The 21,202-nt window shown below is 41.6% G+C and overlaps 1 protein-coding gene across 12 annotated transcripts in view; it reads right to left on the bottom strand.

The window, feature by feature from the left end:
• The window catches only part of AAK1 (AP2 associated kinase 1), a 167,723-nt gene that overhangs the window by 74,861 nt on the left and 71,660 nt on the right, over positions 1–21,202 (bottom strand). For all 12 annotated transcript variants that reach the window (XM_036873744.1, XM_036873746.1, XM_036873745.1 and 9 more), the window contains exons 4-5: positions 6,829–6,937; positions 5,198–5,340 (exon numbers count right to left, since the gene is read on the bottom strand). In XM_036873744.1, coding sequence (XP_036729639.1) covers positions 5,198–5,340; positions 6,829–6,937 — 252 coding nt within the window. The remainder of the gene's footprint in view (positions 1–5,197; positions 5,341–6,828; positions 6,938–21,202) is intronic.

Below are 21,202 nucleotides of genomic sequence, written 5' to 3'. Positions count from 1 at the left end.
CATTGCTGACCTTATTCCCAACCTGTCAGCCTAAGAGCGTTATTAAAGTTGTCCCTCCCAAATTCTGCTCACAGCTTGAGCTAAGAGGTCTGGAAAGCCACCTCCTCCTGACCTCTTCATCTTGACAATATTCCAAGCAGATACGGCATCCAGGCATTTCAGCCACAGAGTTTAATTTTTTACCACTGGAAATTGTGGAGGATCAGATGCATGCAGGTTTTCCAACCTGTGACTCCAAAAATAGGACAAGAATCTTCATCCTATTGTACTTCATGAGATCTACACCTCTTTTCTGACAACTGAGGAGACATTCAGGACTTTTTCAATCTAGAGTGTACTTATTAAGTCTTAACCCTTTCTTCCCCTTTCTTAAATGTTAGGACAAACATCATGGTAAAATACAGCAAAACCAAACAAACAGAAACCAAACTGAGAGTAAACAACCTTGGCCTTTGTTCTGGTTTGATCACTGAATTCGCTGTGCAGGTCACAGCCTTTCTGGGCAGAGGCTTCGCGGTTGGTAAAAAGAAAGGGCTGGCTTACGTGACCGTCCCAGGTCTGCGACCCCCCATGATCTGCAGTAATGACCTCTATCATTCTTCAGAGAGTCGGCAATTAAACAGTGGGGGAAATAATGAAAATGTGAAAACTATGTACGGGAGGAGAGACTTTCAATAAAGACAAGAACTTCTGTCATGGTTATTTTTAGAACATAAGCTGCTTAAGGACAGGGACCGCTTTCAGCTTATTTCCCCTCTGGAACTTGCAAGAAAGACCACACACGTGGTAGGCAGGGCAAGAGGGCCCTTTCTCAGTTCTGCGTGTGACCAAGCTGGCCCCCGCAGAGGGTGACACTGGCTCAACACGGGGCCCTACAGCCGGCCTGGCCTGTGCTCCCTCCTGTACCCCACAGACTACTCCCGAGGCGCCTGGTCGCCAAGGGAGACCTCGCTCACAGGGGAGCAAGCGGGAGACCAGCCCCCAGCACGTTCTCTGGCCAAGAGGACAACGAAGAACTTCTTGGCTCTGGCTACTGCTAGGACTGTGCTGGCTGGTTCGAGCCGTGACAGGGAGCTCAGAGCGGCCAAGGCCCTGTGATGCAATGACAGAGCCAGGGCCAACAGGAAGCACAGGGGGACTTTTCACTCCTGCCTAGGAAGCTGGCGGTGCAGCAGGCGACGTGACTGCCCACCAAGCACCCAGTAGCAGAAGTCAACAGGTTCTAACATGCTAACAAAAGCATCCAGAGGGCAATGAGTGTAAGATTTGGGGAATTTGGGAAAGCTTCAGCAAAGCAACCGGGAGTCAACGACTAAAATCAACAGCAACAGGACTCCTCGAGAACAATCACAATCAAGGCCTCCTCCCAGGGGCCCCTATTTACACTCCTTATTTCCAAGGTCAAGGAGAAAGGGAAACAAAGTCTCCTGAACCACTACTGGCGAACCAGCAGCACACCCGATGGTCTTCAATACTGACTGAACACAATTACTGTGTGCCCAGCCCCGGGTGATGGAGGGGCAAAGGGCAGGGGCTGAGGAAGAGAGCGTGGCAGCCACTCGCTTGTGCCCCAGCCTTACCCTCAGATTCCAGTTTGCTCTGAGCTTCTCTGCTGAGACATCTCACAGGCTGTTCAGAGCAGTGAAAGAAGAGTCTAGGCTCTGGCTGCTTGAGACCAACCCCCGACCGTGTCCCCAGGCAAGACACTGTGCTCTGTGCCTCAGGTTCCCATCATGGGTGACGCTTCTCCACCACCTCACGGCAGCACTAATACGCTGGGAATGGGTAAACTGGGCAGGTGCTATTTACAGGTATGAAATGATTATCATTTAGGCCTCGTTTAATCCAACAAATGTTGAAAAAAGCTACAATAAAGGAAGATTTTGTTTAACATGGGAGTAGCACTCTCTACAAGGATGCTCAATGGCCCTCCTGGTCTCTTCCCTTGCTCTCACCTCCCTGGGTGCCCGCTCAGGACTTTCTACGCCAAGGATGCGCCTGCACACTGACATGCATGTTCTCCTTTAGCCTCACCCTGACCCTAACAAGGCTGGCGCTGTTGTCTCCACCTTACAGACGAGGAAGCTGAGGCTCTGAGGCTAAGTGATAAAAGGAGCAACCAAGGAGCCTGAAGGGCCCGGGAGAACATGCTGCACAGGGGTCATGGGAAGAGACAGTCACAGAGGAGGCAAATGCCACAGGCAGGAGACCGAGACAGGGATAGGAATGTGCCCTGTGCATCTGGCAACATGGAGGACGCTCATCACTCACGGAGCTTACAGTTCAGTCGGTACAAGTTACTGTGCTATAGAATCTGAGTTCCAATAGGAAATCGAACCCCATCTGACCTGGGGGGAGAACGGGACTCTGGAGAAACCTGAGCTCATACGGGTCACAGAAGCAGTGCTGATGCAGCTGGGCCACCCTTCTCCCCCTTTTCTTTGCCCCACATGAACTGTTCTCCAAGGCAGGTGGCAGGGAGAAAGGGCAGGCCCTAAAATGTTGGTACCACTGCCTATTTTGAAATACATGCTAACACGCCCGAGAACTGCACTCATGGTTAAGGCAACCAGAAATAAACTGTCATCACCTGAAACTAATACAACATTGTAAATCAACTATATTTCAATAAAAAAAATAAAGTGTCATTACATTCTTAGAGCAGTGGCCTGCAGTCACTCTAGCCTGGTCTGTAACTGGCCAGGTACCAAGCCCTCACCTATCTCCTCATCTTCAAATGCCTTCTTGTTCCCTTCTCTCGGCAGTTCTCGGGCCCTGCTCTCTGCCTGAAATGCCCTTCATCCTCTCTGTGACCACCCATATCCCACCAGTCCTTCAAAATCCTACTTTTCCAGAAGGCTCCAACCACCATTGCCAGATGCCACTATCTGACCACATATTAAGCCACTTGAATCTCTTCCATTCATCACTCTGTTCTATAGAGTTTTGTATTTCACTTATTTAGGTTTCAATTCCAAATATTTCATTTACATTCTCTCACCAGTACTTTAACGTGATGAGCATAGGAACCATGTTGTATCTGCACTGTCCCCACAGAACTATGTACTCGTACGACGTGAGGCTCATAATATTCACTGAGATGTATCCTCGCTCCACGCAGAAAAGGGGCTGACTGTGAGCAGAGGTACACTGCAGAAGGCTGTCTAAGGCTTTTGGAGCCTTCACACTCACTAGGGCGGGAAAATAAAATAGGACAATAATAAGTGTTAGGTTAGTGTGAAGAAACTGGAAACCTCATATGTTGCTGGTGGGATGTAAAATAGTGCAGCCACTTTGGAAAACGGTGTGGCAGTTCCTCAAAAAATTAGAGTTACCGTATGACCCAGCGATTCCACTCCTAAGTATGTACCCAAGCGAACTGAAAACATATGCCCACATGAAAACTAGTATATGAATGTTCATAGTAGCCTTATTCATAATAGCCAAAGTAGAAACAACTCAAACGCCCACCAACTGCTGAATAAACAAAATGTGATATATCCACAAAATGGAATGTTATAACAAAAAGGAATGAAGTACTGATATACGCTACAACATAGATGAACCTTGAAAACACTCTGCTTGTGAAAGAGGTCACATAATATACAAGCCCATTTAGATGAAATGTCCAGAATAAGCAACAGAAAGTAGATTAGTGGTTGCCAGGGGCTGGGACAAGGGGAGAATGAGGAGTGACTCCTAATGAATACAAGGTTTTTTGGGCGGATGATGAAATTTTCTGGAATTAGACAGTGGTTACGGTTGCACAGCCTTGTAAATATACTAAAATCCACCAAATTGTACATTTTAAAAGAGTGAATTTTATGGTATCTTAATTAAAGAAACAAACAAATAAACGAAAAAACACCCTCAGAACAGAAATGCTAGTATGTGGCTATGATCCTCAAACTTTAGAATATACAAAAACCACCTGGGGTGCCTAAGATAAAAACTCCTGGGCTTCCCTGGCACCATCACAAAAATTATAGCCCAAAAGATTCAGTGGGGAACCCAGTAGCCTGCATTTAACAAGCACACTAGGGGACAGTGATGCAAATATTAGCCACAAAGCATGCTTCTCGAAACGTAAGTATAATGAAAAGAAATTGTAACTTAGAATCAGAAGAGCTGGATTCAAATTCTGGTACTGTTCCTTCCTAGTTATATGACCTTAGTCAAATCATATAGCCTCTCAGCTCCTGAGTTTCCCCAACCATAAAATGCAAAGAAGAATGTCTCCCTCCCAAGAGACAGTGCACATAAAGTGTCTAATAGAATACCTGGCACACGGTCAGTGCTCCAGAGATGCTAGTGAATCCTAACTGGGTGCCAATTCCATTCAACCAACATTGTCAAGTGACTACAGTACGAAAGGCCCGGTGCAAGGGGATGGTAATTAGTAGGACAAATTTTTAAAATCACCAATTAATGGATTTTACAAAGTATGAAATAGACTTTAAAGATCAAGCACCACTGTTTTATAAATTTCAAATTAGCATATTACTTTTTCTGACCCTGGAAAAGTGAATTTGGGAGTTTAGCAGGAAAAACAAAAAAGATGTGTTCAGGCATTTGATGATTATAAAGAATTTCTTTTTTCTTTTTTAATTTGTTTTATTTATTTATTTATTTATTTATTTGGCTGCCGTTGGGTCTTCGTTGCTGCGCGCGGGCTTTCTCTAGTTGCAGCGAGCAGGGGCTACTCTTTGTTGCGGTGCTCAGGCTTCTCATTGTGGTGCCTTCTCTTGTTGTGGAGCACGGGCTCTAGACGCGTGGGCTTCATTAGTTGCAGCACGCAGGCTCAGTAGTTGTGGCTCACGGGCTCTAGAGCATAGGCTCAGTAGTTGTGGCGCACGGGCTTATTTGCTCCGTGGCATGTGGGATCTTCCCGGACCAGGGCTCGAACCTGTGTCCCCTTCATTGGCAGGTGGATTCTTAACCACTGTGCCACCAGGGAAGCCTATAAAGAATTTCTGAAAGCTACTTAATAAAATTGATAGCTGTATTGTACTGTACTGTTCTGCTATTTATTTTTTTTCTTCGTACTTTCTCTCCCCAAGCAGAACGTAAGCTTAGAATCTGGTACCATGCCTTACGCTTTTCTCACATCCCCATAACATCTACCCCATTCCTGGGGCAGACAGAAAATACTCCATAAGAATGCACTTAATGAATGCACTTAATGGTGATCTGTTACCTTCAGGTCACGGTGGATAATAGGAGTTTTGCACTGATGCAGGCGGGCAACAGCTTCACAGGTGTCACAAAATATCTGGAGTACTTCATTCTCTGTAAAACCTGTTTGCAGGCGCTGGTTCATCAGGTTGACCACCTGGCCTCCTGAGAGAGGTGCAGAGCAGAGGAAAGGTTATAAACATTCAGACCCATCACTTATCCACGAGAATGAAAGGCTGTCCACAGAGGAGCAACCTGGACTCGGCCCATCACTGGCTGAGCCAGGACTAAACCCCGGTATCTTGATTCCCAGGCTGGGACTTGTTTTCTACGACGTCAAAACAGTTTCTTCATTATATAAAGCAGCCCAGATGTGAGCTGCCCTCATTCTGTCTTCAAGATTAGTAGCAGAACTGACAATATGGTCCTGGCTCTAGTTGCCTGGTTATACTGTCCCTGTTGTGCACTGGACGAGGCCACAGGTTCAATCTGCTGTATCTTTTAGTAGGAATCAGATTGCACAATAGACCCCAGGAGGAGGAAGAAGGCAGTTTGATAGTCTGTATTTTAGAAACAGCTTGGTCTCTCTGGCTTTACTGCTTGCTGCCTGGTCTGCAGAAATGCTACACCAACATTTAATCTCCAGGACCGAAAGACTGACGACCTCGCTTAGAAAATTATCCAGCTCCCTGGACTCTCCTACTGCCTCGTCTCTAAACATTTTACTGTCCAAAAAGGAAGGAGCAGGAGGAGACAAACTCTCAAGTTCAAATGTGGTAGTATTTTACAAAATCAGGTTAACCGCTGTTACAGCGAAGGCTGAAATTATTGGTTAACATCACATTTTAAGCATTACTAACATATTTAATTTATGGACAATATCTGTAAAGGCAAGGAACGTGTTAGTGGAACTAAGGGTGATTACAAAACTGGGCACCAAACAGTGAGACAATGACCCAAGAATGTAAGTGACAGCTGCTTAGACCAAAAAAGCCAAACCTCCAAACAATAGCTGTATGAAATGCAGTCAACTCGGAATAAATTCATGCTACAGCCTGGGTTTCCCAAGATAAATACTACTTGAAACTCCGAGCTTTCAACTACTTGACTCTACTGTTAATGGCAGCATCATTTGAATGTAGCCTTCCTGGCGATCACAGATCTCCAGCAAGAAGAGCAGGGTCATTTCCATTAGACGAAAAGGATTCTTTTACCCCCTAATGCAAGGATGGTGGTGTGGGTGGAGAAGAGAACACATGAGTGAGGGAGGCTGAATTGTTCCCTTAGTCCATCTGGAGTTGGGTCTTTATTATGTGCCTTCATCATTTGTTTTAAAGCATCACGAAGAACGCATACATTCTCATTCTCATACATTCGCATTCATATATAAGCACCAAACCTTCCCAAACCTAACAAAAGTAGAGTTTTGTATTATCTACCACTCTGAATTATTTGTGCCACTGATACTCGCCATTGTAAGAATAACCAAGAAGTGACAGAAGGCTCTGTATCTTTTAGCCTCTTTGTTTTCCAATCTTTAAAACCGGAACAACATACGTTAGGGTACAGTGCACCTTAACTGAAATGACCCCACACCCTTGACAATCAAAGTGTTAGAGAAATGAGAGCTTCAGGTATGGCGCATGTACTTACCCCTGCAGAAGTCCATCAGAATGAGCACTTCCCACACGTCACCGCTACTCACATTGTTGATACTGGAGTCAATGTAACCCACGATGTTCTTGTGCCCCGACAGGTCCCTCTGTAAAGAAGAGTTGAGAAATAAATTATCAGTTACAGACACCAGTAGAGATAGGATGAGCCAGGCTTTTCCATTAGCCCAGATAACTTAAATACACAGAGACAGCACTAACAGTGATAAGAGACAAGCCTAAGGAGCAGGGTCAAGAGCAGGTTTCCGCGGGTCTCTGAGATTCACGGTCAGCTCTTCAGTAGCAATTCTGCAACCCTTCTAAACCACAACGCTCTCCTGAACTAAATTCTAGAACCAAATGCACACATGGTGCCTACTTGCTCACGGCATCAACATTCCATATAAACCAGAAGCAAAGACTCCCATCTCCGGAAACACTGCAGAGGGGCTAACAGGAGAGCGACAGCATGAACTATTTAAATATGTGAATTTTTAATTCAGAAAAATGAAACTGATTTTTTTCCTGGTTGTAGGAACACAAGTGAACTCAACTTGACTTTTAAACTATTCATACTGTTTTTCTCCCTCTAGGAAATATATGAAAAGAATAACCGCTTTTTAAAGTTTTGAAGGGACTACAATGGCATCCAGACCTAAGCATTTTGCTCACAATTAAGCCTCTCAAGCCAACCAACTGGGATATAAGATGGGTTATGTTTCCAGCTCTCCGGTTGGAACTGCATCTCTCAGAGCTGCTTGTGGAATTAATTTTCCAACAAATACATACTGAGCACCTCCCATGTGTCAGGACCCATTTAGACACTGGAAGTTGCCTCATCCCTCGGTCTGGTTATTTCAACATCCATAGAGGCAAATCTTTGTAACGATGATGTTCAAAATCTAAGGTCATTAGTGAGCAAAAACTGAGCAAGTTGGGTAATGGGATTTATGCACAAAGTAAGGTTTTATTTTATCTTTTTAATAAATTTATTTATTTATTTATTTTTGGCTGCGTTTGGCTTTGTTGCTGCGTGCGGGCTTTCTCTAGTTGCAGCAAGCAGGGGCAACTCTTTGCTGCGGTGCACGGGCTTCTCATTGTGGTGGCTTCTCTTGTTGCGGAGCACGGGCTCTAGGTGCGCGGGCTTCGGTAGTTGTAGCACGCGGGCTCAGCAGTTGCAGCACATGGGCCCTAGAGCGCATGGGCTCAGTAGTTGTGGCACGCGGGTTCAGTTGTTTTGGCTCATGGGCTCTAGAGCACAGGCTCAGTAGTTGTGGCACGTGGGCTCAGTAGTTGTGGCTCGTGGGCTTAGTTGCTCCGCAGCATGTGGGATCTTCCCGGACCAGGGCTTGAACCCGTGTCCCCTGCATTGGCAGGCGGATTCTCAACCACTGCGTCACCAGGGAAGTCCCAAGGTTTTATTTTTTAACTAGTTTTAATAAATTGTTTTACTATGTTTAATAAAAGAAATGGGAGGAAGGAGGTGGGAAACCTGGTTCTGTAAGAGTCAGCATACAAATGTGGCAACTTGAACCACCGCCACAATAACTGGAGCTTCAGCTGTTCAAAGTGATATGGTCTCTTTTAATCTGAAAGTACATACCCAAACAAGAGGAAGCCTCACAGTATCAAACCAACACACCTGAACTCTGAGCATCCAAGTTAAAATTCCTTAGAACTTTCCTCTGAGTGAAGGATTAAGAATGACTATTGCCTCAGAAAGGTAGACCAAAGGTAAAGACGTGATTGCTTCTACTGGCGACTGGGAAGTCGCTGGAGATCTAGGCAAGAACAGTTTGGTAAAAGGAATAAAGTGAAGTAAGAACGGAGCTGGACTTGCGAAGAATGGGAGTAGAATACGTAGAGCCAGTGGCTACAGGTGATTCTTTCAGGACATTTTGAGCTTAAAAAGAGGAGCAGCACTGAACTGAGGGAAAGAATTTTTAGGATGGGAGAGGATTGAGCACTGGAGAGTGAAAGGAGCCAGGACAAAAAGGTGCTTTAAGATACAGGAGAGGATGAGGATAACCGAGCGAACAAAGTCCTGCAGGTAGAAAAGGGAAGGGATTAGGAGCACTGTTAAAGGGACTGATCTTTCAGAGACATTTCTTTCCTGGCAAGCAGGAAGGAAATAAGGATGGGCATGCACATTGGTTTAAGGCTGGGGTAAAAAAAAGGGAATTTGAGGAAGTTCAGATCTACTGTTCTGTTTTTGGTAGAGTACAAGATCATCTTCAAACTGTTAGGGAATGAGAAAGAAGCTTGATGAGAGAAATAAAAGGCTTAGAGCAACTGTTTTGGATAATAGACAAGGGAGATGATGAGGCAGAAAAGCAGCCTCTAGAATTCAAGTTTCTCTAAACAGAAAGTGATTTCAGGGCTCATGTTTTAGAGGACTATCCTTCTGCTTTTCAGTCTTATCAGCTCTTCTAGAATTTGTTTCCATTTACACAGTCCTAGAAGTAGGAAGAAGTGGAGAGAATTTCTTTGAAACAAAATGCAGCAGCAGATCATGTCCTCCAAATGTCCACAAGAAGGAATGAAAGACTAATGGTTCTACATTTAGCTGTTTGAAAAAGAAATCAGCAATGTTGCCTCTGAGTTTGCCTCATCCCAAGAGGAATAATAAGGATCTGGAAGGAAAATCAGAAGCAACTGATAGAGCCAAGAGGAGGTCAAGAGCTATTAGAGGACCCAAACTGGATAATTAACATCTGCAGATGGCATCCTAGAACACTCTGCCAAGGTGCTGGCTGATCAGTCCACGCCCAAATTCCTGTTCACTGTGTCTTCTGCAGAGATCCTGAGATATGTCCAAGCAGAAAAGACCGCCTCTTTGGAGGGAGATGATGGCATTTGACTTTTAACAACTTGATGACACAGCGACGTCTCTGATTTTAGGATGTCACTGGTTTAGAACTGATAGAGAAGATCTGTTTGAATGGCTGTGAAATGTAGAAAAGGTCAAGAGAAAATCTTACTACAAGCTGAGATAGACTCACATTCATGGGCAGTGTGACAGCACTTCTCAGCAGCAACATGCCAAAGGATGTCCAAGCTTTCCCTGGCTTTAGTTAAAAGACCAGCCCCAGGCTTACAGAACAGGATGAATGGACGTAGAGGTCTGGGATGGAACCCGCATGGAGGCAACTCAGTTACTATCGGTTTACTCAGGAAAAGGCAGGATATAAGTAAGATGCTCTGATGCCCTCGGCTACAAGTATTATTTGGAGAATTGAGATAAAAGTCTACATGATGCGTATAAATCAAACTCTGATTTTCAGGGGAGTGGGGAATATTCAGTTAAACTATGGATTAGATCAGTTTATATTACATTAAATCATGGAAGCAGTGATAAGTCTAAAGACTTGTATTGTCATTTTAAACTTTATTTTAAAATTAACATTAAACCACATGGATAAACATGTTATTAGAAGACCTGCTTTACTGAAGAGATGTTTAAAGTGTTTGTAGTTAGCTTATTAACTTTCAGAGTTAAATGCTTGAAGTGATGAAAAACTTTTTTCACAAACACATACAAATAGTACCATTTGAAAATGAGGCCTTCTACCCAGATCCTATAGATGACCACACATTTCAAGTTTATCTGTGGTCCTAATTAATGGTGCTTGTAGCGCAGAACAGTATTCTATCCCGAGCTTCAAAATTCCTGCAGCAGGAAATTCCTACCTAAGAATCTTAAAGCCTTTTAAGAAAGCAGAGGACTCAATTCCTAAGTACATCTATAAAAGCCTTTATATTTATGTTCAAGAAAAAAAAGAAGATAGCGTTCTAAGTAGCACATCAGTAATGTCACTCACCTTAAAATAGTAAAATGAGTATAGTATGTAACTGATTTCCTTATGTATCTTTTGCTCAGGTCACCCTTCCTTGGACCGTCCGCGTGACAAATCCCTGCAAATTCCTGATGCCGACAGTGCCTGCATTTGCATACAGTAAGCTTCCAAAGAGGTCTATTTACCTGTTTTGACCCTCCGAATAGTCGATGGTTTCTGAGTTTATGACTCGGCACTATTGCTGCCAACTTCTAGAATCACACTATGATTCCACAGACACTTTTAACCCAAGTTCAGCTTCTTTTAATTTAAGGATGAAGGAAAGCAGTTCTAAGGCCTGGAATTAGTTTCTCTCTCCCAAAGTTGCTTTGTAAAAGTCTTCGGCCTTACTATGCCCCACCCGCCTTCTCTAAAATTTCCTAAATTTTAGGAAAATTTCCTTTGTAACTCTAAATTTCCTTTGTAACTCTCCTTTATAAGTCTACATTTCCTTTGTAACTCTTTATAATTCACAAGCAAACAAAAACGATATCAAGTCCAGTGCAGTAGTGAAGAGAAACGCTTTGAGATCTGGACTGGCCCTGGATTTCTACCGAAGGCAACGTATCTGGGGCCCTTATGGGTTTCTGTTACGTAAGCCCCAGATATAATGCTGCCTACAATCACATTTATTCTCCCTTTTCCAAGTCTTACTCATTAATTAATCCTCTACTTACTGAATAGATCTTTAAAGTCATTTAGAGTCTGATTCTAGAGGCAGGTTGCTCAAACTTTAATAAGCATTGAATCACCTGGGGATTCTGTTTAAAAACAGATCTGATCTAGTAGCTCTGGGATAGAGCCTGGGGTGCTCCTGGGCAGTGGCACTTAAAGTACCAAAGATCTAGAGGAGTGCTACTCAAAATGTGTTCCACAAACATTTTCTAGGTAGAAGCCAGTCCACAAGGAGATAAGGAGCTTACTCCAGGATATAAATCAATCAGTTCACTAAGATGACTTTCTCCTTTTCCTAGTGAGACTTTACCTATGAGGGAAGTAGTTCATTGACTTACGTTCTGGCACAAGATCTTTAGTGTAGCACCTATACATTTATAGCCAATTGATTTTTGACAAGGGTGCCAAGACAATTCAATGAGAAAGAGAAGAGTCTTTTCAAAAAATGGTGCTGGGACAACTGGATATCTATATGCAAAAGAATGAAGTTGGATTCCTACCTCACAACACATACCGAAATTAACTCAAAATGGAACCGAGCAGAACCCTGTAGGGCCCACCAAGTACAAAACTGAGCAGTTAATGATTAGGACAACAGAGTCACGGAGTCAGTGTCTGATGCACATTCCTGAGTTGTTTACAGATACTACAACTGCCACCAGAGGAACAAAGTTAACTGCATGATAACCAGACTGTAGCCATGACATAAGCTGTGCCATCTTGAGCAGTACTGAATCTGTGGCTAGCACACCTCCGAGAACTGGGCTCAAAGAGAATGGGATTAACATTACTGCTCATAATAATCTATATCTCTGTGGGCATCAAAATAACTGTAGCTTGCTCTGCCTATAATATGTAAGCGGCCAACTAAAATTGTCAGCAAAGAGATGCTACAGACCCATGTTGACATCTTCCACTCTGAGAATACGGCACCCTATGTCAGCATGAAGAAGTTACAGAAGATAGACCTTCACCCCCAATCCCATAGAAATGGAATGATGTTAGACAGTGGGGATTTGAAAGCAGCTCTTTTGCCCCTTTCCTGTTTGCCCATTTCTGTTCCCTTCCAACCTTGAAAGAACTTAATTAACCTGTTGATTCTTTTCCTAAGTAAAAAGAAGTAAGAATGAAGAATTAAGTAAAGAATGACCAGCTCTTTACCCCCAACAGTCCCCTTAGCGATCCTGCAGGCAGATCATACGGGCAAGATAACATCTGAAGAGAGAGTCAGCCAGCCTGCATGCAATGGAGAATGATGCAGAACCCAACCTCCTGCCTTGAGGATTCACTGAGATTCTTCCCCTCACCATTTTCTCTTTAAAAACCCTCATGGGGACTTCCCTGGTGGTGCAGTGGTTAAGAATCCGCCTGCCAATGCAGGGGACACAGGTTCGAGCCCTGGTCCGGGAAGATCCCACATGCTGCGGAGCAACTAAGCCCACGTGCCACAACTTCTGAGCCTGTGCTCTAGAGCCCACGAGCCACAACTACTGAGCCTGCGTGCTGCAACTACTGAAGCCCACGTGCCTAGAGCCCATGATCCGCAACAAGAGAAGCCACCGCAATGAGAAGCCCACGCACCGCAATGAAGAGTAGCCTCTGCTCACTGCAACAAGAGAAAGTCCGTGCTTAGCAACGAAGACCCAACGCAGCCAAAAAAAAAAAAAAAAAAAAACTGTCATGGCTGAGCAGAATCTTCGGAGTTGGTCTCGGGACATGAGTCCACGTTCTCCCCAGATTGCTGGCTTTTTCTGATTAAAGCACCTTCCCTTTCTATTGACACTTGCCTCTTGATTATTGGCTTTTGAGCAGTGAGCAGTTGAACTTGAGTTCAGTAACAAAAATGGACCACAAATCTAAAAACTCCTCAAAGAAAATACATATGCAAATCTTCATGATGTTGGATTAGGCAATGGTTCTTAGATATGACACCTAAAGCACAAGCAGTCAAAGAAAAAATAGATAAACTTCGCTTCATCAAAATTAAAAACTTTTGTGCTTCAAAGGACACTATCAAGAAAGTGAAAAGAAAATGCAAAGAACGATCTACAAATCATACATCTGATAAGAATCCAGTATCCATGGGAATTCCCTGGAGGTCCAGTGGTTAGGATTCCGTGCTTCCACTGCAGGGGGCACAGGTTCGATCCCTGGTCGGGGAACCAAAATCCCACAAGCCACGTGGCATGGCCAAAAAAACAGAATCCAGTGTCCAGTCTATATAAAGAACTCTTAAAACTCAACAATAAAAAGACAACCCAATATAAAAATTGGCAAAGGATCAGAATAGACATTTTTCCAAAGAGCATATGATAAGCACATGGAAAGATGCTCAACACCATTAATCACCAGGAAAATGCAAATCAAAACCATAATGAGATTATCACTTCATAACCACTGGAATGGCTATAATCAAAAAAAGAAACAATAAAAAACGTCAGCAAGTATACAGAGATTGGAACCTTCATACACTGCTGGTAGGAATGTAAATAGTGCAGCTTCTACAGAAAATACTTTGGCATTTTCTCAAAAAGTAGAGTTACCATCTTACCTTGCAATTTCACCCCTAAGTATATACCCAAGAGAAATGAAACATTATGTTCACAAAAGCTTGTACACAGACGTCCATAACAGCATTATTCATAATAGCCAAAGAGTGAAAAAAAAAAAACCCCAAATGTCCATCAGGATAAACAAAACGCGGTATATCCAGACAATGGAACATTATGCAGCCATGAAAAGGAATAAGTACTCATACATGCTACAACATGGATAAACCTTGAAAATATTATGCTAAGTGAAAGATGTCAGACACAAGAGCTTACTGTATGAGCCCATTTATAAGATATGTCCAGAATAGGCAACAGAAGGCAGATTAATGGTTGCCAGGGACTGGGGCAAGGGAGGAGGGGGAGTGACTGCTAATGGGTGTGAGGTTTCATTTTGGGGTGATGAAAGAAATATTCTGGAATTTGATAAACGATGATGGGTGAATGACCTTGTGAATAAAAAAATCACTGAATTATGTTTAAATTATATTTATATTTAAAAGGATGAATCATCTCAATTTATGAAGAAAAGTAGTATGACAAGCTGGGGGGAAAATAACATAAACAAACACACAAGGGGGAAAAAGAAAAAGAAAACAAGATCCTTTGAGTAGCACTGATCTAGAGCAGCCAGGCAGCCCATGCATGAGTCCCTGCTATGGCCTTTTGACAAGAAGTTTGCTTAGATTAATGTCATTTCCTTGGGCCCTCAGCCCATCTGCAGACAGCCCTTCCTGTTGATCTCCTTTACATCCAGCTAAAAACTTCCACCTCCTGATTCTAGACTGCCCTCTTCAGAAAAAAATAAGCCTAGTCTATTTTTTCACTTTCCAAACAATTGAAATATTATTATTTAGACTCTATGTTTTTTTCTTCTCTGGGTTAAACAGACCCACTTTCTTTGACATGGTTTTTAGTCACACCACCATTTTGGCTGCTCCCACGTTTAAACGCTTTCCTTTGTCGATGTCCTTTTTGTAAGAATGGCCCCAGGAAATGAATGAAATACTCCAGGCCTGGTCTGACTCCTGCAGAGTAGACCAGCAATATCACCTTCTATTAATTCAGGTAAAAATTACATTCTTTTTTCTTTTGGCAGCCACATCATACTACACACTCATATCAAGTTAACTGACCACTAAAATGCTTAAGTCTTTTTCTACTTGTGCTGCTTTTAATCTCTACCTTCCCAGAACTGTGCTTGTAAAGTTGATTAGAAGAAAATAAAAATCCAAGCATATGACCTTACCTTGCTATTTCATCTCATTAGAATCAGTCCATTGCTCTAATTTTAAGGATCATTTTGGATCCTGATTCTATCATCCAATGCAGTTGTTATATCTTCCAACTTTATATTAGGCACATAAGAGGTAAATGTGTCTTCTATTTCTTTAACCAAGTCGTTTATTAAATGTAAAATAACATAAAGTTAACAGTAAGCTGCAGTGCTTTTTTCTTAGAAAGTTCCCTTCAAATTAATAGCAAATCATTGACCAGAAGCCATTATAAACAGTAGCAATTACACCTAGCATCCAGCCTAGACTCTCCATCTTGCTCACAGATCTCTGGTGAGTGACCTTACCCAAATGATACAGTCCACAGTCACTGGATCTACAGTCCACAGTCACTGGATCTATGGCACTCCCCTGAGCTCCCTATCCAAAAACCTGCCCAAGAGAGGACATGATGTTGATAGGACATGGCTTGTTCTTACTCAACCAGAAGTCTCTTTGGATCCCTGCTCACTCATCTAAGTGACTATAAAACAGCTTAAAATTTAATTAAAAAAATAAGTAACATATTAACATTCAAAAAGCAAAACATAGTAGACAAGTATTTTCAACTCCAGTCCTCATCCCCTATAGGGAACCCTCCCTCTTTCTTCCCCTTCTTCCCTTCTGCCTTTCCTCTCTCTTTCTCTCATCCTGCCAATGTTTTTTCAAGCAAATTCAAATAATATGTATTATACACACATAACTCTTACAAACTCTGAGAGGTAGAGCTGGGGTTATGGCCTCTATTTGACAGAAGTCTGAGCCTAGCACGGTTTAAAAACATTGCACAGGGACTTTTGATTAAAAATAGTAGCAAATTGTTTTTAAAAAGTAAGTTGAACACATGCATCTATCTCTGCTTCCTTCAAAAGCCTTACTAAATGATGTAAAGTGTTTATTTTTTAAAAGGCATAAACAGAAAGCTTCTGCTTCTGGGAAGATGAAGTAGATGTACTTTTCCCTATTCCTCCTGCTAAGTACACCTGAATACCTTGTACGTTATATATAAAACAGACATAATAATGAGTATCTGAAAGGTGAGGAGAAGAAGGCAGACTGGCTAGGAACTTTGGGACCAAAGGAACAACATGGTGGTGGGCTGTCTGGGTTTTCTTTTTGCCTCATGTTTCCCAGACCGAAAACTGAAGAAGCCAGCAAACTGAAAACACCGATGGGCGCAGACAAAAACACAGAAAAGCCCAATGAAAGCCTGCTCTCTCCAGTCAGACCCAGAAAAGGGGCAAGCCAGTAAGACAGAACCCACGGAAACTAACTGCTCTATTCCAGCCAAAAAACCACAGAAAAAACCTGCAGCTCCGCCCCAGTCATGGCAGCAAAGGCCAAGTGGAGAGCCTAGACTTCCATTCTCATGAGTCTGCAACAAATCACTCCAACCTACCCTTCAGGGTGGGGAATGTCAGAGAGGGCTGAGTAGGGAGTCAAGACCTTCATCTCTGAGGTGCCGTGAGAGGAGGTCAAGTGGAGAGTCAAGACTTCCACAACCACCAAGTGGTAACAAGGCCAACTCCCACCACCATGGTGTCAACTGAAGCCACGTGGGGAGCAGTAGCAAGGCACTCCTACTTCCCAGCCAGGGAAGGATCAGTGGAAGCCTAACGGGAAACTGGAATTTTCACCCCAATCCAGTAATAATGAGAAGGTGAACTTTCACCTTCTGGGGTAAAAACAGAGGCCCCATGGAAACCTGAACTTCTATCCCCACCTAGTAGTAACAAGAGGGCACTCCCCAAACCCGTCAATCCCCTGCCAGAGCAGAAACCAGTTAAAACAGAAGGTTTACATAAGATCCAGAATCTATAACACAATATGAAAGTGTTTATATAGTTCGTCAGACCAAGAACTGGGAAGAACTCAAAGTACATGGAAAAAAAAACCCAGCAATCGATAGATGCCAAAATGAAGATGACCAAAAAGACAGAATCATCCAGCTATGATTTTAAAGCAGTTGTGACAAAAAATGCTTAAACCAGCAATTATGGCGATGCTTGAAATAAATTAACAAATGGAAAGCCTCAGCAAAGAAACAGGAAGTGTCATCAAAAACCCAGAAAACCTAAAGAAGAACCAAATGGAAATTTTTGAACTGAAAATACAATAACGGAAGTAAAAAGTACAATGGATGGGCTCATCAGCAGAATGGAAGGGACAAAGGAAAGAACCAGTGAACTGAAAGATAAAACAATAGGAATTACCCAGTATGAACCAAAGATAGCAAATAGGTTAAAGGGGGAAAAAAAAAAGGACAAAATTAATATGCATAAGTCCAAACTGATATAAATAAATGACTGAATAAATAAATAAGTGAGAGAGAAGTGCAATCACATTAGAGAAGGAAGTTAAAGGGAAACAGATCAGAAAGGAAAAAATAAAACTGCTTCTATTTGCAGATGACATGGTGGTCTATATAGAACATCCTAAAGAATCGAGAAAAAAATTCCCAGAACTAGTAAACAAGGTCAGCAAGGTTATAAGATACAAAATAAACACAGAAAAATCAATTGATTTTCTACATCCCAGCAATAAAAATATGGGCACCAAAATTAATTACCCAATACCATTTATAGTCACTCAAAACAAAAACAAAAACTTAGGTATAAATCTAAGAACATGTACAAGGCCCATATGCTGAAAACTACACAGTGCTGACAAAAGAAATCAAAGATGTAAATAAATGGAGAGAGGTGCCATGTTCATTTACTGGAAGACTAAACAGAGAAAAGAGGCCATTTCTCCCCAAACTGATATAACAGTTTAATGAAATTCCTACCAAAATTATAGTAAGACATTCTGTAGATATAGATAAGATTATTCTAAAATTTATATGAAAAGACAAAAGAACTAGAATAGTTAAAAAAATAATTTTGGGAAAAAAAGAAGTAGGAGGAATCAGTCTGATTTCAAGACATTATAAAGCTACAGTAATCAAGGCTGTGTGGTGTTGGTAGAGGGACAGACACATAGATTGATGGGACAGAACAGAGAATAGAGAAAGGTCTGGAGATCAACCATCACAAATAGGCCCAACTGATTTTTGACAAAAATATTCAATGGAGGAAAGATAGCCTTTTCAACAAATGGACACCCACAAGAAACAAAATGTTCTTCAACCTAAGTCTCATGCCTTACATAAAGTTAACTCAAAATGGGTCACAGACTTAAATGCAAAATGTAAAACTTATAGAAAAAAAAATAAGAGAAAATCTTTGGAATGGAGAGCTAGGCAAAGAGTTCTTAGAAACGACACCAAAAACACAATTCACAAAAGGAAAAACGAATAAACTGGATTTCCTCAAAATCCAAAACAAAACAAAACAAAACCAACAAGAAGGTCTTAGAAATTAACCTGATATATAAAAATTCAACAGGATGGTTGAATATAAAGCTGAGAAAATCTGCTGGAATGTAGAGGGAAAAGACAAAGACATGAAAAAAAAAGGAAGAAAACAAAAAATTAGAATATAAGTTCAGGATAACTAACATCCAAATACTGATAGTGAAGGAAGACAGAAAAGGAAATCATCAAATGAGACAAACTAAAATTCCCCCCACATAAGGATATGAGTTTCTAGATTAAATGAGACCACCAAACAACTAAAATAAATAAAAAATGCACATACCAAGGTATATCATAAACAAATTTCATAACACTGTAAACAAAGAAGAATTTATAAATTTCTGGGGAGAAAAAATGGGTCGCAGCCAAAGGACCAGGTATTAGAATGACTTCAGACTTCCCAAAGCTCAGCAATGAAAGCTAAAATACAGTACAGCAATGCTTTCACGTATCTAATGAAATGATTTCCAATCCAGAATTTTATATGCAAACTATCACGTGTGTGAGTGTAAAATGAAGACATTTCCAGACCTGCAAGTTCTCAAAAATTTACCTACCGCACATCAGGAAGCTCCTGGAGGGTAAGTTCCACAAAAAGGAGAAAGAAGAGCAAAAAGAGGAGTCAACAAATCTAACGAGAAAGAGAAGCAAACAGAATAGCTAGAAAATCCCACGATAAGACGTAAATGAGCCCTAGAGAGCAACCAACCTATATTCCATCAAGTCTGAAGACTGAGAGAGATTTCTTCAAGAAGATAAAACAGACAGAATACTAACTCTGTTCAAAAGTATTTTTAAATGATTTAAACAACTTGGGGAGAGTTTGAAATTAAGTTGCACAAAAGTACACAGAAAACTTAGATTTAAAAAACCTAGAAAACAAGACGATTATTAATTCCAGTGAAAAGAGAATTATGTAAGAAAGGAATAGTAATCAGAGTCCACTTAGAAGATTTAGCAAAAATAACGTTTTCTTACATAACAATGTAAAAACTAATACTAATATAACTAACATATTGCCAAACTTACTGCTATTGTGGCAGAATGGGAGATGAGAATAATGCAAGTATTTAGAGTGAAGGGCATACAGGGGATGAAAGAGACTTAACTTTTTACTTTCCATAGTATGTAACGCCTAAAATGGAGGGGGAAAAAAGAATTCGCAATATCAGTCTGCTATTTAGAAATATATCAAATGAATCCACTAAAAGTGGTGGCCTCTGGGACCTTGCAATGGCATAGGAGGCCCCCTCAGGGAATTGCTTGATGTTTTTTGTAATAAGCTTAGTTCAACTATTTGGGTATTTAAGTTTTGAAAAAACAAACTAAAAAACAAAACTCTCGCAGCTAATACATGGCTGGGCCAGAACTTGAATCATGTAATTTAATTCCTAATCAGGTCCATTAATTTGTGAGCTCCAAAGGGGCCCACGTCTTCTTAGTTCCTTTACTCCAGCACCTGCCCAGCACAAAGAAAGCCCTCCAAACACGTTTCTGAATGAGAGGGAGAAAGTTAAAGAGTGGGATTACTCTTCTAACACCAGAAAATGAATGAGAAAGGCATTCCAGGCAGAGGAAAGAGCGGAAGCAAAGACAGCAAATGGAGTGTGAGAGCTGAGCAAGGAAGAGGCAAGGTGGGAGGAGGAGGAGGAATAGCATCCCGAAAACACTGGGTGGAGGAAGGGAAATACAGTGAGCACAGCTGTTTGGAGCGGAGTGGCAGGGGAGAGGGAGGACGCTGGTGCCTTGCAGACAGTTCCACGTGGCCCTGACTGTATGCATATAAGCCTTGGGGGTTTTTTGTCTGTTTTGCAATGATGACAGCAACACTTATTTCTACCAACTTATTCCTTCCCAAATAGTTGCAGCCTTCTGGAATCTACATAGTACCAGGCTCTCTAAAATCCTGAGTTGTACAACTTGTTACTCTAAGTAGCCACTGAAAGGGCAACCCCACCAGGGCAAGCAAAGCCTGGTGGAATCCCTACAATGCCACCCTCACCATTTTTTTGGCCTCTCCCTGCTCTTAGCAAGAGCACTGGGAAAGCGGGGGCGGGGAGGGGGATGAATTGGGAGATTGGGATTGACATATATATATATGCTAATATGTATAAAATAGATAACTAATAAGAACCTACTGTATAAATAAATAAAATAAAATTTTAAAAAAACAAGAGTATTAAAATGTAGGGCACAAAGGAGTCATCACCTCTAGGTGAACATCTGCATCTGCTATGACCATTATTCATACATTCATTTCATCCAAAGTTTAAGTATTTACTCTATGTCAGGCAGTGTACTGGAATACAAAGTTTCTGATTTTAAATAACTCACTTTCTAAAGGCAGCATCACTTATAAAATAACAAGGTAAGCAATATAATTGGCATAAATAAAAGTACTGGGGAAACAAAAAGACTATCGAAATTTCTTAAATGTATAATGTCTAACAGAAGTGAAAGAGACAACTCCAACCAACTCCCATATACCCATCACCCTGCTTGTACAGTAATCAACTCATCACCAATCTTGTTTCTCTTCTAAATCCACTCGTTTAATTTCAAGAATTATATTATTCATCCACAAATATTTCATCATATATCTAACAGATAGGGTCTCTTTCTTTAAACACAATATGAACCTAGATCTTGAAAACTTATTAAGTTTTTAAGATGTGAGATATAATTA

Source organism: Balaenoptera musculus, chromosome 13, assembly GCF_009873245.2.
Source record: "Balaenoptera musculus isolate JJ_BM4_2016_0621 chromosome 13, mBalMus1.pri.v3, whole genome shotgun sequence".
NCBI lineage: Eukaryota > Metazoa > Chordata > Mammalia > Artiodactyla > Balaenopteridae > Balaenoptera > Balaenoptera musculus.
This window is presented reverse-complemented; position numbering and strand designations above follow the sequence as displayed.